Source organism: Parasteatoda tepidariorum, chromosome 7 (genome assembly GCF_043381705.1).
Source record: "Parasteatoda tepidariorum isolate YZ-2023 chromosome 7, CAS_Ptep_4.0, whole genome shotgun sequence".
Taxonomy (NCBI): Eukaryota; Metazoa; Arthropoda; class Arachnida; order Araneae; family Theridiidae; genus Parasteatoda; species Parasteatoda tepidariorum.
The window spans coordinates 81,378,900-81,400,252 of NC_092210.1; the positions used below are offsets into that span (position 1 = coordinate 81,378,900).

The following is a 21,353-nucleotide window of genomic DNA, read 5'->3' on the forward strand; positions in this document are numbered from 1 at the left end:
TGATTACAAGTAATTGATTACTGTAATCAAAATTGTAATCATGATTACAGCTGTAATCAAAATTTTTTGAAAGTTGTAATCACGATTACAAGTAATTGATTACTTGTAATCGTGATTACAAGTAATTGATTACATAGCTGTAATTATCTGTAATTAATTACAGTTGTAATCGATTACTGTAATCAACGGCCAACTCTGATATACTATACCATTAACTTTTGTGTCTGGTCTACTAGTGACATGTCAGAAAGAATATAAAAGCTTTCCCTAATTAGATTTTCATAATGCTTTACATATAACATCACTGTGGGTAAAATGCATCAATCATGGGTCCAATGATTGCTTTCTGCCCAATCTTTAAGTATAAAATTAATATTTTACAGCATTTTTATATATTTCATACTGATATAGGAGATACTCTTCATATATGAAGTGTATAATTGAGTTTTCAATTATAATATAAATTGTTTTTCCAGTAAAAATAAATTTTAGTTATTAAGATTTGAAACCCCTTGTATTTTGTTGAATATTTAACTAGATAAATCAACTTTTAAATAATGTAACTTATTTTAAGGCAGACTTTTTTTTCAGCATATTTTGCACAATATTATTTTAATTTGTAATAAATGGCACTTAGGCCAGTTAAGGCATGCATGTCTAGTTTAAATAAAGATTAAATCAGAATGCTACAAAGAATCCATCACATTCAAACCAGTATTCTTACATGATGTTCTTGTAAAGTGAATTGGTAAATTAATGACACTCTTTCTTTGACAGCTCTAGGTATGCAGCACAATTTTAGTTCATTTTATGTGACATATTTGCAGCTACTCTGAGTATCAAGTATATGGTTTTTTCAATGTATTTCTTCTTATCAGTCATTGTTAGTTATTTTTCCAAGATTTTTATTAATAATAAATTCTGTTTAGATCTTTTTAAATCACAAATGATTGGGGAGTTAAATTTGGGTCCATCGTACTTTATGAAAATATAAAATTAATGATAATTATTAGTGTTTTTTTTTATTCTAAATTTTACTGTTTTCCTTAAATTATTCAATTATATTCATTTGTATTCATTTTTAGACAACCTCCAATGCCTCTTTTTCTTGGATCTGAAGACAAAGACTATCGTAAATTGCCCATAGCAGTCGATCAATCCAAACGTCCTAGTGAAATCTTACATCAAACTGACAATAAAAGTAATGTATCAATTATATAATAGTGAAATATATTTATATATATTATTTAAAACTGATTTTATAAATATTTTTCTCAGTATGGCTTTGTCTTTTTGATTAAAACGGGAAAAAAATACCCAATTTTATGTTTATGGCTTAGTTGAAGAATTAATTTACAAAGTAGTTTTTACAGGTTCATGTTAATTAAGTAAAAAATGTATTAGTGCCAACTCTACATTAAGTAGTGGAAAAATCTAAATTAAATGCATTATTTTTTTAAAATATTTTAAATAATAAATTGAACAACAAGTTCTATCGTAAAATCGTAGTTCTGTCATTTTTACTTTGCTAATTTTTTTCATATGTTTTATTTGTAGATTCATCAACTCCTATTCATCAAAATATTAATTTGCCTTCCAAAGAAATGCCAAAGTTAGTATAAACATCAAGCATATGCTTTTTTTTTTCTTTCTTTTTTTTTTGTGATATTGATTTTTAGTAATTATTTATTCCAGTGATATTAGAGAAAAACTTCATGTGCCAGCAGAGCAAATCAATACAACCCACAAAGTATCTGAATTTCATCCTACACCACTGCATCCTCCTGATCCAGTTAATAAATCTATTACAAGTTTTCAGGTTAGTTATGTCCTCATATGGTTAAGCCCTCATCCAAATTTTAATAAAAATCAGTGTGTAGTGGGGGTATAAAAGGTAGAAAGGAAAAATGTAATTTTTTTAAGAAAATGCATCATTTTTAATAAAGCGGAAATATTACTTGATTTAATTAAATAAATAAGTTGTGTTTTAAATAATTTACTTTTTATATTTATTCTATTTTTTTCTTGTTCTTTTCCCTTCAAATTATTGTGATTGCATTGGCAAAAGCAATTAGTGAGTAAGTGAAAAAAAAAATCCTTTATAAAGAATAAATACAAAGAACAAAAGATTTAATGTATTTTTTAACAAGCATTTTTAAATAGAATCAAAAGTCTTAAAATGACGCACCTGAAAATACGCAGATAATTACAATGTTTGATTTTAAAATCACTTGATATGAATCACAATGTTCAATTTTAAAATTGTCTAAATGGGAATCGTGATATTGAATTTCATAGACCAGGGAATATGAATTGCGATATTGAATTTTATAGACTAGGGAATATTAATTGCAATATTGAATTTTATAGACTAGGCCAGGGATGGCGAACCAATGGCACATGTCACAAAAATTTGGGCACTCCACCGATCACAATTGCTTTTACACTATGAATTGTTATTACGCAAACGGTATTACGCTATGAAGCATATGTAGCAATTAAATTGAAATTCACAAACAAAATAATAAACAACTATTGAATAAAAAATTTAAAAATTAATACTAAAAAAACAATCAATAACCGTAAAAAACAAGCTAACAATAAATGAATAGCAAAAAAAATCAACAGTCCTGCTTAAAGTAACATCTTACAACCTAATATAAGTTATTGGTCATCTAATCTGCAACAACAGAAGTCACACTGATGATACTTTAAGTTGAATTACGTGTATAACTGAGACATTGCAATATATATATATTTTTTTTTCAATGTAAATAAAGAGTTTTGAGTTGATAGTATTTAATATTATTATTTTCCCAATAATCACGAAGTCAAAATTATTTGAGGGTGCGTCTATGACCTAATTAAGCAATTTTTTAGGGAAAATGTCACGGTGTATAAAGGTTCGCCACCCCTGGACTAGGGAATATGAATTGCAATATTGAATTTTATAGACTATGAAATATGAATCGCGATACATATCAGATTGTAAAGACGCTTGAGTATGAATTACGTCTCTTGATTTTTTAACTGTCTGCATACAGAGCAAAGTGTATAACTTTTTAATCGTGTAAGTCAATATTTCATTTAGAAACGAGTAAACATAAATCATGTTATTGGATTTTAAAAGCACATGAATACTAATTTCAACGTCGAGTTTATAAATCCTGTTAATTTTTAAAAAAGCTGATTATTTTACCTCATGAATACAAATTGCATTGTTATTTTCAAATTGCTGGGATTTGAATATCTATATTTGGTTTTTTTTAATTGTGTGAACACTCCTGTTAATTTAAAAAGTATATCCACAAAATTTATGAATTTCTATGGTTGTGTCAGCACACGATGTGCATGTATATCTTAACACTGGATGTGGGCTTATTCGATTTTGATTGCTCGTCAATATTTCTGTAAGGCTATGGGTGGGACTTGATTGAATGTTTGAGCTTGTTCCGTATTTTACGTTAATTTGTATTTTTTGTTGTTTTGTTTAAAATTCTAAAGTTTCTTTATTTCTTGTAGGATGTAATGAAACCTCCTTTAAATATTGATTCCTCTGTGGCTCGTAAGTTCAAATTAATTTTTTTTTCCATCTTGGAATTGTGTATCTTTTATCTTTTTTTGTTTTTGTTTTTTGTTTTGTTTAAAATGTATTTTTTTTTTTTACTCTAACTGCTCTATTCTGTGTGATTTTGTAGTAACTAAATCGTATTGTTTTTTTATGTAATTGCTCATTTTTTACTACACTTTTTTTAAAATCTCAGGCAAAAAGTCAAAATTTGTTGTAAAGAATTAAAATAATAATAGTTTTGAATCTAGTTAATGACGTAGACTTCATATATTAAATCTTCTAAGTCCCTTATACAGTGCCTGCATTTCACATTTGGTTCTATCTTACTTTCTTGCTATTTATAAAACTTTCTGGATTATTAAGTATTACAAATTTTTAGATTCTTGAAGCATTCGTATTTTTGCAATCTTTCTTCAATTCCCATTATGTCATCATAGAGCCAACACACATAAATGTTAAAACTTTTTGCTCCGTGGAGTATTTTTAGAACTACCTTTTTGTATAGTGAAACAAAAATATCTAAAAAATAGTTTTACAATAATATATAATCATTAATTGTTTCACGCAAAATTTCTTTATTTTTATTTTAATTTTAAGATCTGAATGTCTATGGGCTTAGACCAATGGGTTCTCAACCTTTCAGGCTCCTTGTCTCCCTTTGAATATTGGTGGAGGCTTCCAATTACCAACATATGCCATCATTGTAAATAGTTCAGTTAGAATTTAAAGCAGAAACTGGTTATTAAATAAAAGTATGGATAATTCAAACACAAAATTTTATACTGCCATACATATCTTAAATGTGAACATATGAAATCAAAAAATTAAGTAAGTATAGACCAATTATATTGGAGGTAATCTAGGGTCTATGTGAGGTTGGTGTGCAATTTGAGTAACTATCACTACATTAGTGAGTGAGTTGCTACTGTTTATCCTTGATAAATTTTTGAATATTAGGTTTGTAATATTTATTTTATCAAGCCTTTAGGTTGCGTTATTCAATAGTGATAGCCTGTCCGTTCAAATTATTAATTTTCCAGATTTTCCTTCTTTTATATATATTTATTAAACATAACGAGAGGAACACTAAACATAAACACAAATAAACATATAATTTTCCTGATTATGCATTATATATTCAAATCGGATTTTTCCGATTCCACGAGATGTTTATCTCGCCAGTACAAGTTTCATTCTGATTGAATTCTCCCTCGGTTAGGGAAGACGCAAAGTAGAAATCCCTTTTGTGGGGATTTAACCTTATTCGTGGCTTGAGTTGCCACAAGGTTATAGCTGGGACAAAGCACACTTCAGGTCACTTTTAATTTCCAAATTTAGTCAGTTATGGGATGAAAACTGAACTAATAACCTCAAAGCAACTTGTGAGTAAACCGAATAACAGTCAATTTATTATTATTATTTTTTTTTCTTTCTTCTGCAATGCTTAACTCTGTCTGGAAATTTTACGTTCCTAGGTACAGGTGAAAAACTCTTTTAGGCTCAGAGTTCTTCTTTTCCCATCCATTTGTAAACAAACTGAAATAACTGATTATGTAATAGAAATATATTAAACAGTAAAAAAATGATGCCTATGCTAAATAATGGACTCACCCAGGAATCTAATCTGGAAATAGGTTTTGACAAACATTTAGGTTTCCCTCAGTTTCACGTAATTCAATTTAATAGTTACTGCTTATATGAAGGGAAAAAAATTAACACTTTTGCAATAACCTGCTATAAGCCAGGGCAGTGGCCAGTTACCCACTAGGCCATGGCCCCCTTAAAATGGATTTTTTGAAAATAAATTTTAAAAAAATTAAGAAAAACAATGATTTTTTTAAAAAAAATCAATTTCAAATATTTAATTAATACAATAATTTTTTTACATAATGTTAATCATATTTATTTATTACTTATTTTAGTTATTATTTATAAGTATTATTATATGTATTATAAGATTTATCAATGTTTTTTAAGTTCAAATTTGTCATTTTGATTTGCGTGCAAAAAAAGTTGAACTAATTTAACAAAATAAAGTTAAAAAATGTACGAGAAAAAAAAAGTTAATCTAAGGGCCCCAAAAATTTTAATGGCCTAGGGCCCCGCGTATGCTTAATATGGCACTGAGCCAGGGGATCATGAAGGTTAAAGCTCCGCTATTTTGTGACCTACCATTTAGTTGAAAAGATTCAATATCCTCCAAGGTTTGCAAATAAAGCTTTTTACTGATTGCAACAATTCATTAAATCATTACTACTATCAGCAAATGCAACATGTTAACCATATAAGACATTAATAGATCAATACTTATTAAATTTGAAGAAAATAAAATAGCTGTTTTCAAGCCAGATATTATGAAATGCATCTCATTAACCATATTAACAANCTTAGACCAATGGGTTCTCAACCTTTCAGGCTCTTTGTCTCCCTTTGAATATTGGTGGAGGCTTCCAATTACCAACATATGCCATCATTATAAATAGTTCAGTTAAAATTTAAAGCAGAAACTGGTTATGAAATAAAAGTATGGCTAATTCAAACACAAAATTTTATACTGCCATACATATCTTAAATGTAAACATATGAAATCAAAAAATTAAATAAGTATAGACCAATTATATTGACGGCTATATTAGTATAGACGGAAGTTATAGCTGGGACAAAACACACTTCAGGTTACTTTTAAACTGAAATAACTGGTTATGTTATTGGAATATAATAAACAGTAAAAAATAGATGCCTATGCTAAATAATGGATTCACCCAGGAATCCCATCTGGAAATAGGTTTAGACAAACATTCAGGTTTCCCTCTGTTTCACATAATTCAATTTAATAGTTACTGCTTATGTGAAGAAGAAAAAATTAACACTTTTGCATTAGCCTGCTATGAGCCAGAGGATCATGGAAGTTAAAGCTCCACTATTTCGTGACCTTCCATTTAGTTGAAAAGATTCAATATCCTCCAAGGTTTGCAAAAAAAGATTTTTACTGATTACAACATTTCATTAAATTGTCACTGCCATCAACAAATACAATGTGTTAACCATATAAAACATTAATATATCAATACTTCAGAGACCTGAACTCGGATTAAATTTGAAGAAAATAAAATACCTGTTTTCAAGCCAGAATTGTGAAATGCATATCATTAACCATATTAACAAGGGATATTTCAACTGGCTGATTATTTCACATTAAAAGATATTTTTCATAAATTACTTACAAGCATTAATAAATAATGAAAAAGAAATACTCAGATTGAGATGAGACCACCTCCCTACAATACAAGAAAGGGACTAGCACTGGAGACAATGTGGGAGAGAATTCAGAAGAAGACTCTGGCCAAATATAACTATGTATTATAGCATAAATACTTAACTGTTCATAATTGTATTTTCTAATTGTGGAAAAATCTTAAAATGTTTGCATTTGTGTGTTACTTTTTTTTGTTTTGTTTATTATTTAAAGGTGAATTGCTAAAAGAGTAACTAAATTTTACATTCCATTAGCGCGAAACTAATGATCAACATCATTCATCTCATATTCGTACTCAATAGTTTAATTATTTTATTAATTTTCAGGGCCCTTCAAAAGTATGAATTATTAAATTTAGTCTAATTTTAACCTAATTTAATTTTGACCCTTTTAACTTTTGCTTATATGCTTATGGTATTATAATGTATATGCATGTGCAGAAAAGGTAGCAAAAATTGATAACTTGCACTTATAATAAATTAATTTTAATATTAAATTTGAAACTTATTTTTCATATTTTTGTTTTTGTAAGGTGGATCGCCTATACCTTTCACTCAAACTTTCAAACTTGATGGCAAAGATCGGATTATTCATTTTGTTAATAAACGAGCATTTGCCTTCATGGATGATAAGGAACCTCACGAAATAAGCTTCATCGGGACCCCTAGGAATGTTTTTGTTGAAGGGCTTGTAAGTTGGGTTGCTGACAATTTCTCTTCCTAATTCATTATCCTTTATTGCCAATATATCCTTAATCTAATTCTTATTTTCTTTTTTCTTTCTTTGTAGCCTCAATCATTGATTTTGAGTTTTGATCAAAAGTCTCATGATTTTGATCTAGATGGCAAAAGAAATACTATTCAGTTTGGCACTCCCTCTCGAGAACTTTACATCAATAATCGGCCATACGAAGTGCAGTTTGGTGGCCCCCCGTTGCTCGCCCCACTAGAAAACAACAAACTGCATCACATTCGAGTGGACGGTCCCCCTCCTCAAGTATTGATAGGAGAGAAACCTGCATATGAACTATGTGAAACCTTTAATAAAATGCATAAGCCTTCATTGCAAAATCCTAGTCTTGAGCCACCTGTGACTTCTACTGAAAAGACTTTGCCATTCCAAGATGTAGATATGCGCCTAAAGAGTAAACCTTTACAACCACCACCATTTTTTGAGTCTACTGCAGCAAAATTGAAAGACATTGATTGGCGTCAAGCACCTATCTCAGAATGTCAAACACCTTCAGTGTGGAATGTATCTCAAAGTTCAAATATAGTTCCTACAAACTCGGTAGTAAGTTCCATTTTAAATTATCTAACTAAAAGTTACTGATTTTAATTTTTGATATTGTGTTAATTGTATTCAGGGTAATTCACAGAAGATGAATCTGCAAGTTTTTCATCAATTTTAGCTGATAATTTGTATGAATACACTTTGTTTCTAATTCATAATAACAGCCAGTTTCTAATAAGAAAGCAATACTTTTAGAGTAGTATGGCATTTCTGGTCATGGAATACTCAATCCGTATGATATTTTCTACTTCCCCTTACCTATTTTCCATGAATCATCCCTATATGTTTAAATATTTAAAGTAATTTTTAAGCAAGACTTGAAATTTAACTTTTCTGTGAATTGCAGTCTTAATTTGGTAGCTGAGTTTGTTTAGAAGTTTAAGTAATTTTCATTTCTAAAAAATCAAATAAAATAGTTATCATACCCTATCTTTTTTTAAATATAAAATAAGCTGCGTTTTAAAGATTTTGTAACTATTTTTTATCATTTATTTCATTGAATGTTTGAAAGTTGTTTTAAAAAAAAATGTATTATAAGTCCTAAAATCATATTTGCAATGGTTTAAAATAATTGTAAATGATATCTTAAAGTTGATTCAACAAACTTCCTACTGCTAAGGCTACCTGCTATAACTTGAATCAGGTGTGGTATAATATAATATCCCATTAAAATCACTATGAAAACAAATTGAAAGATAAGGCTTCCTACATTCTAAGTTGTCATAAATCAGTCAATTCTTATTTTACTCTCCGTTTTCCCTATGGTATGTTTTGTTAACCTTTGAGCCTCAATCTTCTAGCAACCCCAATTCCAAAACGGGACAGCTTTCCTCCAATTTGTACTTGCAAATAAGGACTAATGAGTGCATAAAAACATTAACAGCAGTTAACCTGAACCTCTAGAAGTGTGTACTTACTTTTGTCCTGGTATATGTGTGCATATTTTTAAGTTTTTATATTTTTTCAGACAAATACTACAGCTGTTACTTTAGAAAGGTTCCCGCATCCTTCATCTTTTCCTCAAGTTACTGATGGAAACATAGTGTAAGAAACATTAAATAATTCCTATCTTTCAAATCTAATGTATATTTATTGATGTTAATTAATTCTTACTAAATTTTTTTAATAAAAATATTTTCATTTTTAAGTTAATTTACCAAAATGACAAAATCACTGAATAATGATGATTTGGGAAAAATAATATTTTTTAAAAACTAATTATATCTATAATTAATATTATAGATATATCTGGATGTGTTATGTGTTAGCAAATGTCGGGTAGATAAGTTGACCACTGTAAAAGCCAAATATGAAAACTACTAAAATTTAAAAAAGTATTATTCCTCTCTGTTATGAAAATATCATAAAGAAAATGCAAAATTAATTGTAAATAACATATTCAAAATAGTTTTCAAAAAGGTTAAATTAATACAGATTTATTCATATCTATCTCAAATTGTATACAGTGAATTGATATTTCGTGATCAGCAAATGTCTGACTTTATTACCAGCATTATGCCTTGATTTTTGGCAAATTTTGTCGTTTGAAAAGTTAATTAATACACCAAGATGTACAGTATTTGGTATTACTTAAAAAAAAATAATAAAAACTTATTAGATTAATTTTTTGACTTATTACTCTTTTATCTTTCAAAAAAGTAATAATCCTAATAAATAAAAAAAAATATTGGTCTTGGTGAGAAATTAATTTATTGTTTGTTATGCCAGGTGCAAATAAAATATTTGATGAATGTTGTTAAGCCACTTGCAAATAAATTATTTGATGAAAGTTGATGAGTGCTCTCTGGAATCATAAGGCTCCTAGCGAAAGTAAAAAGGGGTTCTGCGAGTTTGGAGCCAGTTGTGATTTTTAGAACACCTAATTATAATTAGATCCAACCAATGATCCATTATGTATTTGATGATTTGGTTGTCTTTTTGTTATTGTTTGAAGTAAAAGGCCATTTAAAAAGAAGTGCAATTTTTTCAACAATATATATAATTTCTGCATAACATTTTAATGAATTATCTAAAAGACATGCATTTATAAATGCATTAGCTAGTACTTTCCATTGTGCTTTTCAAATCAAAATAAAAATAACTTATGAAATTAATAATAAATTAGGAAATATTTAGATAAAGTAATATGTTTCCCTAATCGCCTTCTTTAACATTTATAGCTCGTCTTTTTTAATTTCCTTTCACAGAAAACCATAATTTAGCTTATTTTATTTATTTTCCTTAACTTATTTATATGCACCTAAAATAAATTCTTAACTAGACTAGATACAGTTTCAAAACTGTGAATCTTACTGTCGGACATGATGCCTTTGATAAAACATTGAAAAAAATTCATTCCTGTAACTTCATTTTATATGTGGTGTTGAGCAGTGGACCCAATTCAGAGCTCAACTCAGAATACATGACTTCCGATGTTTAACTCCGAATTTTTGTTATTTTGAGCTCAACCCAGAAGGCAAGGGAATTCCTGAAACAAGCATTGAAGCCAACTAGCCTTCATAGGAGACTTTTTTATGGAGCTAACCTGGATTTGCCTTACTTATAGGGGAAAACCTCCAACGGCTAGGGGATTCTAACCCATGATTCCCCTATCACTAATGATGTTTTATGTCAGTACTGTAATCGTTGCCAGCCAGAAGCAGAATTTGTATCGACCAATCATCAGCGGATTGCGAACCTGTGTCACCTCATTACGAGGGGAGAACTCTATCCCCTCATTGAATATTTTCAGAATAATGTAGCATTTTATAGGATGTAGTGAATAGTAATTCGGCCAAATGCTGAACATTCGACCAAAAAAATCTGCTGCATAGCAATATTTTTTTTAAAAAAAATTCGTTGATAAATATTATATTTTTTTAAATAGAAATTAGTTTATTTATATAAAATAAATCAAATCATCAAAATAATCAAAACTTAGCTTTATAGTGTTAGGTAATGGAAAAAAAACTTTTATAGAAATGCTTAGGATAATAAAGATAATTAAATATAAAACAGAACATAATGCTAAAAATGTTTTCCAGAAGAAAAAAATTATCCATAAAATATTAAGAGAGATAATGTCTATCAGAAACACTTTTAAAAATGCAGTGCAGTCATAAAACTGCCTATAAAAATCAATCTTAATTTTTTTAGAGAAAATTTTAAAGCTAAACATTTCAGTTTTCTAATTACCGTACTTTCAAGAAAAATGAAAGTCTAATAGAGACCCTCTTAACTGCCACATCATTAAAAAAAAAACATACATATTTTTAAAAAGAAAAGGCTAAGTAGAAACTAAAACAAAAATTGTTCTTAGTTTTGTATCCCGGGGTAGCCGCCTAGTTTGCCCACCCCTCAGCAGGGCCTTGAAAAACATTTAAACCAATTATTAGAATTTCAACTATGTAGGGCAATGAAAGAGCTTTTGATATCCTGTTTTTTTTTCTCTCTCTTTTTTTAAAATTATATTTTTCATGTTAAGTTAAAGATTAAATTTATGTTTAGTTGTCCTTTATACCAGTGTTCCCCAACCTTTTTATTACCACGGACCTGTCAACGTTTGATAATTTTACTGCTGTCTGCTGGGGGGGGGGCATGTTGATTGTTTATATTTTAGATTATTAATTTAATTTAATTGTATTTAAACATGCCTTCAAAATAAAATACAGATATACCAAAAAATAAGTATGAAGTGATTTAACATTTTATCTTACTAGAACGTTAAATCAATGACAACCCTGAGCTTGTTTCTATGCAATGAGATGGTTTCATCTCGGGGTAATCGGAGACAATGATACATTACAAACATTAAAAAATTTATGTCACTACCTTCGGGGGCCACTTTTTTTAAATAAATAAAATTTTAATGGAACACAGATATTTTTAATTTGGGGTATAAACCTAGGAATTTAAATTCAATTTCAATTAATTGGGCGGCCCGGTACCATTTGATCCACGAACCGGGGGTTGGGGAACACTGCTTTATACGATAGGCTACACTGATGAAAAATTTGATCTTCTATTCCCCTACATAATTGGAATTCTAATCATAGGTTTGACCTTTCTTCTGAAATAATTATTCAGCACTACTCTTCATCTACCAAACTGTATCTGCAATTTTTTTGTAAAATTGTAATAGTTTAGTTAATGATCTTTCTAGCATCACAGCCTTCTCCAACATATTCAAATCTATTCTAATTTAACCTTTTGCCCCCTTGGTTCTTGCCAAACTCCTAACATTTGTTTTTTTANAAATGTCTGACTTTATTACCGGCATATAAGTATACGCCTTGATTTTTGGCAAATTTTGCGGATTGAAAAGTTTTTTTTATTTCATTCGTTAAATATATTTTTGTGACATTTAAATTTTTTATTATTTAAAAAATCTCAAATTTTGGTTTTTTTCCCCCCCTAGCAATGGCAGGATGCCTCAAACAGCACCTTGGAGCGGAAGACCTCCCCTTGAACCTCAATTTTCCAATAAGCTGATTGGTCCTCTACCTCCACCTCCCAGGTTACCAATGGCTCTTAATAGTTTGCCACCTCCTCCACCATTACCAAACTTGCCTCCTGTAGATGTAAGACCAACAAGAGTATCAAATTTACCTCCTGTAGACATAAGGCCAACAGGATTATTAAATTTACATACTGTAGATGTAAGGCCAACTGTTTGGAAACCTCTTCCTCCACCTCCCATGTTTCCAACTTCTGTCTCATCTGGGAGTTTACCAAAAGTACCACTACTTCCAACTCCACATATGTTACCGATAGTCAGCACACCCTGTAAGGTTCTTAAAATTATATTCCAAATTATGATTAAAGTATATCCTAGCAGCAAAATAACTTGGGCCCTCTTTAAACCTATATTCATGAATCTTGACTCAATAAGAATACATAGGGCCAATGTTGACCCTATATAAAATTGTCCGATTCATTTGATATTTTACAGCCACTTTACAACCAATATCGGCCCTGTATAGAGTTGTCAGATTCACTCAATCTTTTATATTTATTATTCAGCAAATATTGGTCCTATATAGGAGCAATGTAAAAATAGTCTAGGCATCCCAAGTATTGGTCTCTCGGTGATGTATGAGTTTGTGATATTATGAGCCTAACTGGCCAAGGAAAAATTGTTGCTAAGGTATATGAGTTTAATATACTGTATTATACACCTTTCATCAACTTATTTCTAAAATCTCTATAATTTAAAAGTTAAAATTTATCTGAATTTATGAAATTGTTATTTCGTGAATTGATTGATATTCATATAATTGATATTTTTGTTCCAATCATAGCTATAAATTAAAGTTATTGATGTATTTAGATTTGAAGTATTTGGGATTGGTTCTATATTGAACTGCATGAAGCAATTTATAAATTCTTAAGAGATGTATTTTATTATTATGAAAATAGTTAAGCTTATGTAATGCCATGGAAAGTATGCTTCCATGTTATTATAAAAGAGCAATTAAAGGTTTTGATTACATGAATGTGGATAACAGTATGGTATCGAAGAGGCACCAACACTGTGGATCTATTTTCTCTGATATATTCATTGTTTTGATAGTTTATTTGTAGCCTATAAGCACAAAATTTATGAATTTTATTTATAAGCTCAAAAGTTCATGTTTATGGCCAGTTCTTTAAAGTAGGTTAAATTTTGAAAATCCAAATCATTTTCCTCAAAAAAACAAATGGTCTTAAAAATCAAGTTAATTTTAAGTGGTTAGCTTAATAAATTTCTTTTTATAACTCAATGTTATTCCCATAAATATTTTTTCCTAACATTACTGGAAAAAAATAATCTGTTTAAAGGGATAATTAGAAAACTGTTTAACTTTAATATTAAATAGAATTTATGTTTTAGTGTAAAGTTTTTGTAAAATGTTGTGTTTTTTGTTTTGATTTTCATTTTGGCTTTAACTTGAAGATTATAATATTCAATTAAATAATTTGTATTAGCCACAGTTAATTTGCCACTTGAAAAACCGATGGAACCAATTCCACCTGTCGCTGCACCTATTGATGTTGGATCCTTTTTTGAAAAGCTAGTGGCTGCAGGCATTATCTCAAAGAAAGAACCAGCTCCTTCTGTTGCAGCTGATGAAAGCTCATCAAAAGAGAAACCAGAAGATGCAATTAAAGAAGAAAAGGAAACCAAAATACCTGCCATCGAATTAAATCCTAAAAGTCTGAAGCAGTAAGTATTCTAATTTATTTAATTAAATGTTTCTATATGTATTCCTTATATAAAATCTATATTAAAATATAGATTTTATATAAGAGATAGAGTTTCTATAATAAAATATAATGCTTTTATTACAAATCTGCTTAAAAATATATGTTGCTAATGCCTTGCCACTTAAAATGATCTTTTGATAACAATTAATGTTAAATCCATTACTCAATGTTAAAGTATCACTCACAACAGAATTTTTATTCTCATTGTCTAAGGGAATTTCAAATTTATTATAAAAGGAATAAATAATGTGTAGTAAAAATATACAATTAATATTTTTTCAATACATTTAATTAATTGAAAACAGAAAATTATCTCAACTATTTCTTGGGTTTTTCTTTTGGTGTTCAAGTTTCATATGCATAAGTTAAAAAACATCTAATTAAGCATTTGTAAATTGTTATCTTAGTTGTCCTTCTGATGATGTTTTACTTTAAATATTTCTTTAATTAATAATATAATTATTAACTAAAGGTTGTAATTATTTTTTGTAATTCGGTTATGAATGATACAGTGTTACAAGAGAGTCATGGCCACAACAACCAACAGATCAATCCATTGTACAGAGTGCTTGAATTAATTAACTGTTGAAATTAAGTGACTATTAACCAACGAATACCCTAAAGCACCTAATGAAAGAAAAATATGAAATACAAAGCAACATAATTTGTTCAAGAAATGAATTACGTGTCTACTCGCCTTTTTTTTTTCAAGTCCAAACAAACGTCTCAGCAAAATTTAATATTTTAATATCAAATTTACAAGATAGCATATTATATCATATTTATAAGATGGCATTTTTAAACACTATTTAATTATAATATTCAATGGCAAACACAAATAACCAACATATTTATCCTGAAGTATTAAGAAATGACATTGTTATTTCCTAGTGCTACTCCCTAATTTAAATTAATCAAAATCCCGAATCAATAATTTCTCATGTATTACCATGAGTCCATCAGGAATATTTCTCCCAGCGCAATAGAAATACAAACATTTATTTAACTTTCGCGGGTGAGATTACAAATAATTTCTAAACATAAAAACCAAACTCACAGCATTATCCATAATATTTAATAGTATACAGCAAGAAATTAAAAGTAAATTGAAGTTATTTTAAAGATGGCCTATGGGCGCACAAAGCTTACCCGTAGCGGCAGGAAAGGCTGATTCCTTCTCAAATATTTACAACATCTTGTCTTAAAAAAAGTGATAAAAAAATATGAAATAACACATCACTAAATTTGAGATATCATATACCAAAGAGCATAGTTTCTATTTGAATAAATTTTATGATTGGCCAACTGAATCAGGTAATGGACGTAAAGAACAACAAATGCAAAAGGAAGTTTAAAATGTTGAATTTGGTATGGTTTTCGAAACAAAAGTACTAACTACAAAAAAGTAATAAACGTTGTTATTGAAATATTATCTCAAATTATGCATTTAAACTTACTATGTGACAAGAATATATTGAAAAAAGGACTATGCAGTTATATTGTTGCAGTCCTATTAACTATCCTTTCTTATTGTTGGTTTGAATTCCTGTTTTTTACCAGTCTTGGCCTTTCATTGTGATCGTTATGTCATATTTGTTGCACTATCTAATTGTACTTAAAAAATTGGAACATTTGAAAAAATGTTGTGATAAATTGTGCTATTTTTTTATGTTCAGCATTGTATTTAAGTTTTTAAACTTAGACATTCAAGGACATTATACTTTCTAATATTAACTGAGAAGTATTTGCTTTTTGTTTAGCTATCTATATGTTAGTTTAACCATAATAGCTCTTCCTTTATTCATTTATTTTTAATTTACTAAAAAAAAAAGAGGTTAAGTCTGTTTTTCTGTTGAAATTGATAGTTTTTCTACTGTATAAACTTCCTTTAGCAAAAATTAAGTTTCAAAGAAGTGAATCAGTTGAATGTTTTATTAGTGATACCATATTAGTTTTAGTCTCATGTATAAATTGTTTAACACTTATTCATGATTGGTTTTACTAAAGGCAGTCTGTTGTATTTTGTGCACAATCAATTGGCTGTGTTATCTACTAGTTTCAAAGTTTGAATAATTATGGCGAAATTTATACAAAAAGTGATTTTATTGTGCTTAAGCAAATTATCTTCAGTTCTTTGTAAATGCCACTGAATTTTAAATTAAAAATATTACTCTCTTCAACTTAGTACTCTGTTTGTTAGTTATACCATTTACAAGAATTTAAATTTAAAAAAAAAAAAAAACTATTTTATTTTGTTTAAAAGAAATAGTTTTTCCTTGTTTATTAAATTTTAAATTTTTCTAATTACTTAATGTTTCTCTAATGTAAATTACTGCATGAGTAATTAGTTTATGTTTATTGCTAGCATTAAAACTATAATAATTATTCAGAAACTAATTGTGCAAACACTAATTAAAAGTGTGTAAATTGTTACACAGTTAAATAGTTATGCCATTCATTTGAAAAAAACTTATACTATTTGATTTTTAGGAAACATATTGATTTAAACAACCCTTTAAAAATGTTACAACATAATGTTTTATAATACAAAAAAAAAGGTATTCAAAAAGTAGTTGTACATCTTGTAGCTTTATAATTTATTTATTTACAGTAACTGAATTACATATCGTTTCATAATTTTTAAAGGGCGAGAAAAACTTGCTTATAAAAGTAGTAAATCTTCTTTTTATTCAAAAGCTGTTAAATATACTTGATGTTGATTTATAATGTTTTTAAATCTAGGTTTTACTCTGGACTCTTGACTTCTTTGTACAAAGGTTCACAATGTGCAACCTGTGGCATGAGATTCAAAAATTCCCAAGGTGAACAATATGGAAGACATCTTGATTGGCATTTCCGAATGAATCGTAGAGAAAAAGATGGTGCCAAAAAAGCCTTCTCTCGCAGACTCTTTTATAACGTTAAGGTGGCTAGATTTTTTATTCTTTATGTATATTTCTTTTCAATTTTTTAAAAAAAATTTTAGCTGTGTTAATCTATTGGAGTTTTTGTAATTATATACGAATCGCCAAAAGAAAAAAAGTTATCTACTCTAAAAATTGGGTGACTAGAATTTTATTTTCAATCTAAAAAATTGGAATACTAAGTCTAAGAAAATTGTAACAAGAGTATATTAATACTGATACTGAGTAAAAGCTTTATACAATGAACTTTTTTTTCGTTCAAAGGAGCAATTAATAGTTGTGAATAAGTTTTTAATTTGTATGATTTTGATAAGTGTTCAACTTTTTACTTTTACGGAAATTTCAATTAAATAATAATTTTTTTTAAAAAAAGAAGCTTTAACTATTTGATTAAAGTGTTCTTTTTATTCTTACTAACTTAAGTTCTTGTTAATAGGAGAAAGATGAAAATGTATCAAGAAAGGAAATAGCTATAGTAGTAAAATTTATTGTTAAAATATAGAGTATGTTATTAAAACATGTTAAGAACTGTATAATGGCAGGCAGTGTTTTGATGTCTGAAAAAAACCTAAGCCATAAAAAAGAAAACCTTTGTTAATTTTAAAAATAGCTTTATATTCTAATACCATTAATTCTCTCAGTCATCTATATGTGATCCTTCTTTGTAATTAATTTTTCTTTAACTCATCGATAGCGATTGTTACTTGATCATCTGCACTCATAAAACAAAATGTATCAAGTGTTTCCCCCTCCCCTTTATTTGGAGATTGTTCAGGATAATGAATGCACTTAAAACTAACATATAAACTAGGTTAAAAAGCACTTGTATTAAAGTAGTAAGTTTTAAAAAAAATTGTGTAAATTTCAAAATAATTTGGAAACTTTTTGATTCATATGTATTAACTATTTCATTCATGCAATTGTGTTTCTGTGCTATATTTGGGATATTAAGTTCTTCTCCATTAGTTCCTTAGAAATATTTTTAAACAGAATTTTTTTTAAAAAGTAAGGTAAAAACAACTTGTTGTAATGTCATGAAAATCATTCACTTATTATTTTCATATCAAAAAGTGATATATGGAATCTAATACAAATGTATCTTTTAGTATCCATAATTCTAAACTTAAAATAATGAATTTTAAATATTCTTGATTATTTTAGGATTGGGAACAATTTATAGAAATAGAAGAAGCTGAAGAAAGAGGTATACTTTAACAATACAAAATTATATTATTTGTCAATTAAGTACAGTGCAGAACCTCTTATCCGGAAATCAGAAAACCGGAAAACCAGATAACCGGAATGAAATTTGGAACCGGAAATTAATTTTCTTCCATTAAAAAAAATTTTTTTTTCTTGCAAGATTTTGTGCCCATTTTGTTATTTAGAGCATACGGCGTTTTGAGTTGACGAAAGAACTGATTTAGAGGACAGATCAAAAGCCGTTTGTAGACGAATCTCACATTAGCACAAATAGCTTATATATGTTATTTATGTTAATAATAACATACATAAGCCTGTATATAATTTTTATTTCATAATTTCTTTCCTTATTTAAACTTAAGTGTATTATTATTTATCATTTTTTATTATTTCTAAAACTATTTCAAAATAATTTTTTANAAAGTGATTTATGGAATATAATACAAATGTATCTTTTAGTATCCATAATTCTAAACTTAAAATAATGAATTTTAAATATTCTTGTTTATTTTAGGATTGGGAACAATTCATAGAAATAGAAGAAGCTGAAGAAAGAGGTATACTTTAACAATACAAAATTATATATTTTTGTCAATTAAGTACTTTATTATTTTACTCTCTGGTAGTTTCAGTATTAGGCAAATTTTTAAAAATTTCTAGATACACTATTTCTTGAAATATTGGATTTATTCTGTCTTTAAAGGGCTAAAGACTTGAAGTTTTTAGTTTGTTTACTTTTATATTTAGTTATTAATTCCATTTTTGTTCTCAGCGTTTTTGCAGTTAATTTAAAACCAGTTTTCTTTTTGTGAGATGGATTTTTGTGTAATCAAGGTTACTTCAAAACTGAAAATGCATTTTTTGTTGTCACTAATTGCTTCTGTACCTTCTGCTCAGTATAAAGCCATGTTTTACCTGCACTGATTTTCAAAAACCATCAGAACCATTCAAAATGAAACCTTTTTTTTTAAATCAAAAAATGCCATTTATTTTTGCTCATCCTTCAATCTCATGATATTTTTAGCCCATTTCAGTCTTTTGTTTTGATTAATGCTTAATTAACTCTGTTTATTTCATTTTCACAAATTTTGCTTTAGTATTTTTAATTTAAGATCTGTGACTTTTTAAAGTGATCGTTTGTCTCGTGCAATGAAAATTCATTTTTTTCCCTGATAGTTTATTTTGCATAAACTATCTCTTTTTAATTATGACATTGTCAAAACCTGGTTTAGAACACTTTATCTCTAATGCTTCTCTTTGACATCTACATTTTTAACACATCACACACAGATGACTCTTTTCTACATCTCTAACACTAGAAAGGCGGAGGGCTCTATGTGGTTCTTCTCTCTTTTTGCTGTTCTGTAATTCCAAAAATAATTAACTTTAAGCGATGTACTTTTTGACTCTGTTTAATGGCTTATTTAATCATTTTAGTTTTAACCTCATAGGAACTTATATATTTAATCTTATATTTGCAATATTACAGAGTTGCTATGTCACGTCTTCATAGTATTAAAATATTAATTTTGGATATATTTTTTATTATTTGAAGTTTATTATCTTATGTTGATATATCATTAGTTTCTGTCAAAACCTTTGATATTAACAAATTTAATACATACACTCTATTTTTTATAATAATTTGTAAACTTTTATTTTTTGTTATATGACAAAGTTTCTTTATTTCTAGTATTTGAAAAAGATAAAATTTACTTTTATCTTATTAAAAAGTTATTGATTTTATCTTTTCTTCTTTTTTTAAAAATTTTTTTGGTAGGGGGGGATGTATATTTTCAGAAAAGTTCTCATGTTCTTCAGAAAATTTTATTTGAGTGTACTATCACCCCTGATTGAGAGCTGATTGGAAAAAAAACAACTTAGTCACAGAAACTTTAAAGAGCTCCGTGCTGCATTCATAGTGCTAAAAAAAAATGATACTAAAGCAATGAAACCAGTAAAAAACAATGTGTAAACAGATATGACGACACTCTAAAAAAGGAAATTAAATGCTAAGTAGTGAAAAAGAAATCATGCTTGGTACATGTCCATATTATGGCAAGTGTACTTTTAAAAAAGTGCAGTTTATTGATTCTTATGAAAACTGTAAAAAAATAAATTGAAAATAATCCAGATTAATGTCACAAATTTTTAGTTTCATTAATTGAAAAGGAGTATTTCATTTTCTTTTTTAATATCCATGATTATTACTTTTTATAAAGAATAAAAACTCAATTATCTGAACTACAAAATTTTAGTTTAATTGAAAAAGCCATAATATCCCATTCATTTAGACATTTTTGTTAACCAATTAGGGAAAAAAAAATCTCATGCAATTCTAGTAATTGAGCTTCTATGATACCTTAAATAAATAATTATTTTTTAATTTTAGATACATATTTTTGATTTACAATAAAAAAGATCTAAGAAGGGCCAAACCAGGTCATTCTGTATTTTTAAGTTCTACAGCAATTTTTAGTTAATTAAGTTATACAGCAAGAAAAACTTGTACATTAACTGTTATACATTATATGAAAATTTTTGCAATTGGTCTTTTTTTTTTTTAACTGGTACCTCTATAATTTATCGGTACAATTTTTGATAACATTTAGTTATTTTAAAAAAAAAAAAAATTTAATATTTCTGAGTCATGTATATAATTTTTGCTTTTCAGCTCCGAGTTACTTTGAACTTCAAGCTGATTGTATAAGCGTTAAAAAGGAAGAGGCTGAGAAAATTCATAGTGTTCGAGCGAGTGAATGTGAAACTGAGGTAAGGATTTTTTTTTTTTCTTCCAAGAAATTTCTATACTTATTGTTGTGAAGTATATTGATAATTTTAAATAATAAAAGTCATATAA

At 27.9% G+C, this 21,353-nt stretch overlaps 1 protein-coding gene across 2 annotated transcripts in view; it reads left to right on the plus strand.

The window, feature by feature from the left end:
• LOC107454988 (polyadenylation and cleavage factor homolog 11) overlaps positions 1-21,353 on the plus strand; it is a 60,596-nt gene that overhangs the window by 33,018 nt on the left and 6,225 nt on the right. The window contains exons 6-17 of one of the 2 annotated variants that reach the window (XM_043053889.2): positions 1,086-1,201; positions 1,558-1,612; positions 1,696-1,819; positions 3,523-3,565; positions 7,360-7,517; positions 7,617-8,120; positions 9,088-9,164; positions 12,538-12,905; positions 14,088-14,325; positions 17,109-17,292; positions 18,452-18,494; positions 21,168-21,265. In XM_043053889.2, the coding sequence (XP_042909823.1) occupies positions 1,086-1,201; positions 1,558-1,612; positions 1,696-1,819; positions 3,523-3,565; positions 7,360-7,517; positions 7,617-8,120; positions 9,088-9,164; positions 12,538-12,905; positions 14,088-14,325; positions 17,109-17,292; positions 18,452-18,494; positions 21,168-21,265 (2,008 nt within the window). Of the gene's footprint in view, positions 1-1,085; positions 1,202-1,557; positions 1,613-1,695; positions 1,820-3,522; positions 3,566-7,359; positions 7,518-7,616; positions 8,121-9,087; positions 9,165-12,537; positions 12,906-14,087; positions 14,326-17,108; positions 17,293-18,451; positions 18,495-19,007; positions 19,051-21,167; positions 21,266-21,353 lie in introns of both variants that reach the window. The other variant, XM_043053890.2, reaches the window with a different exon arrangement.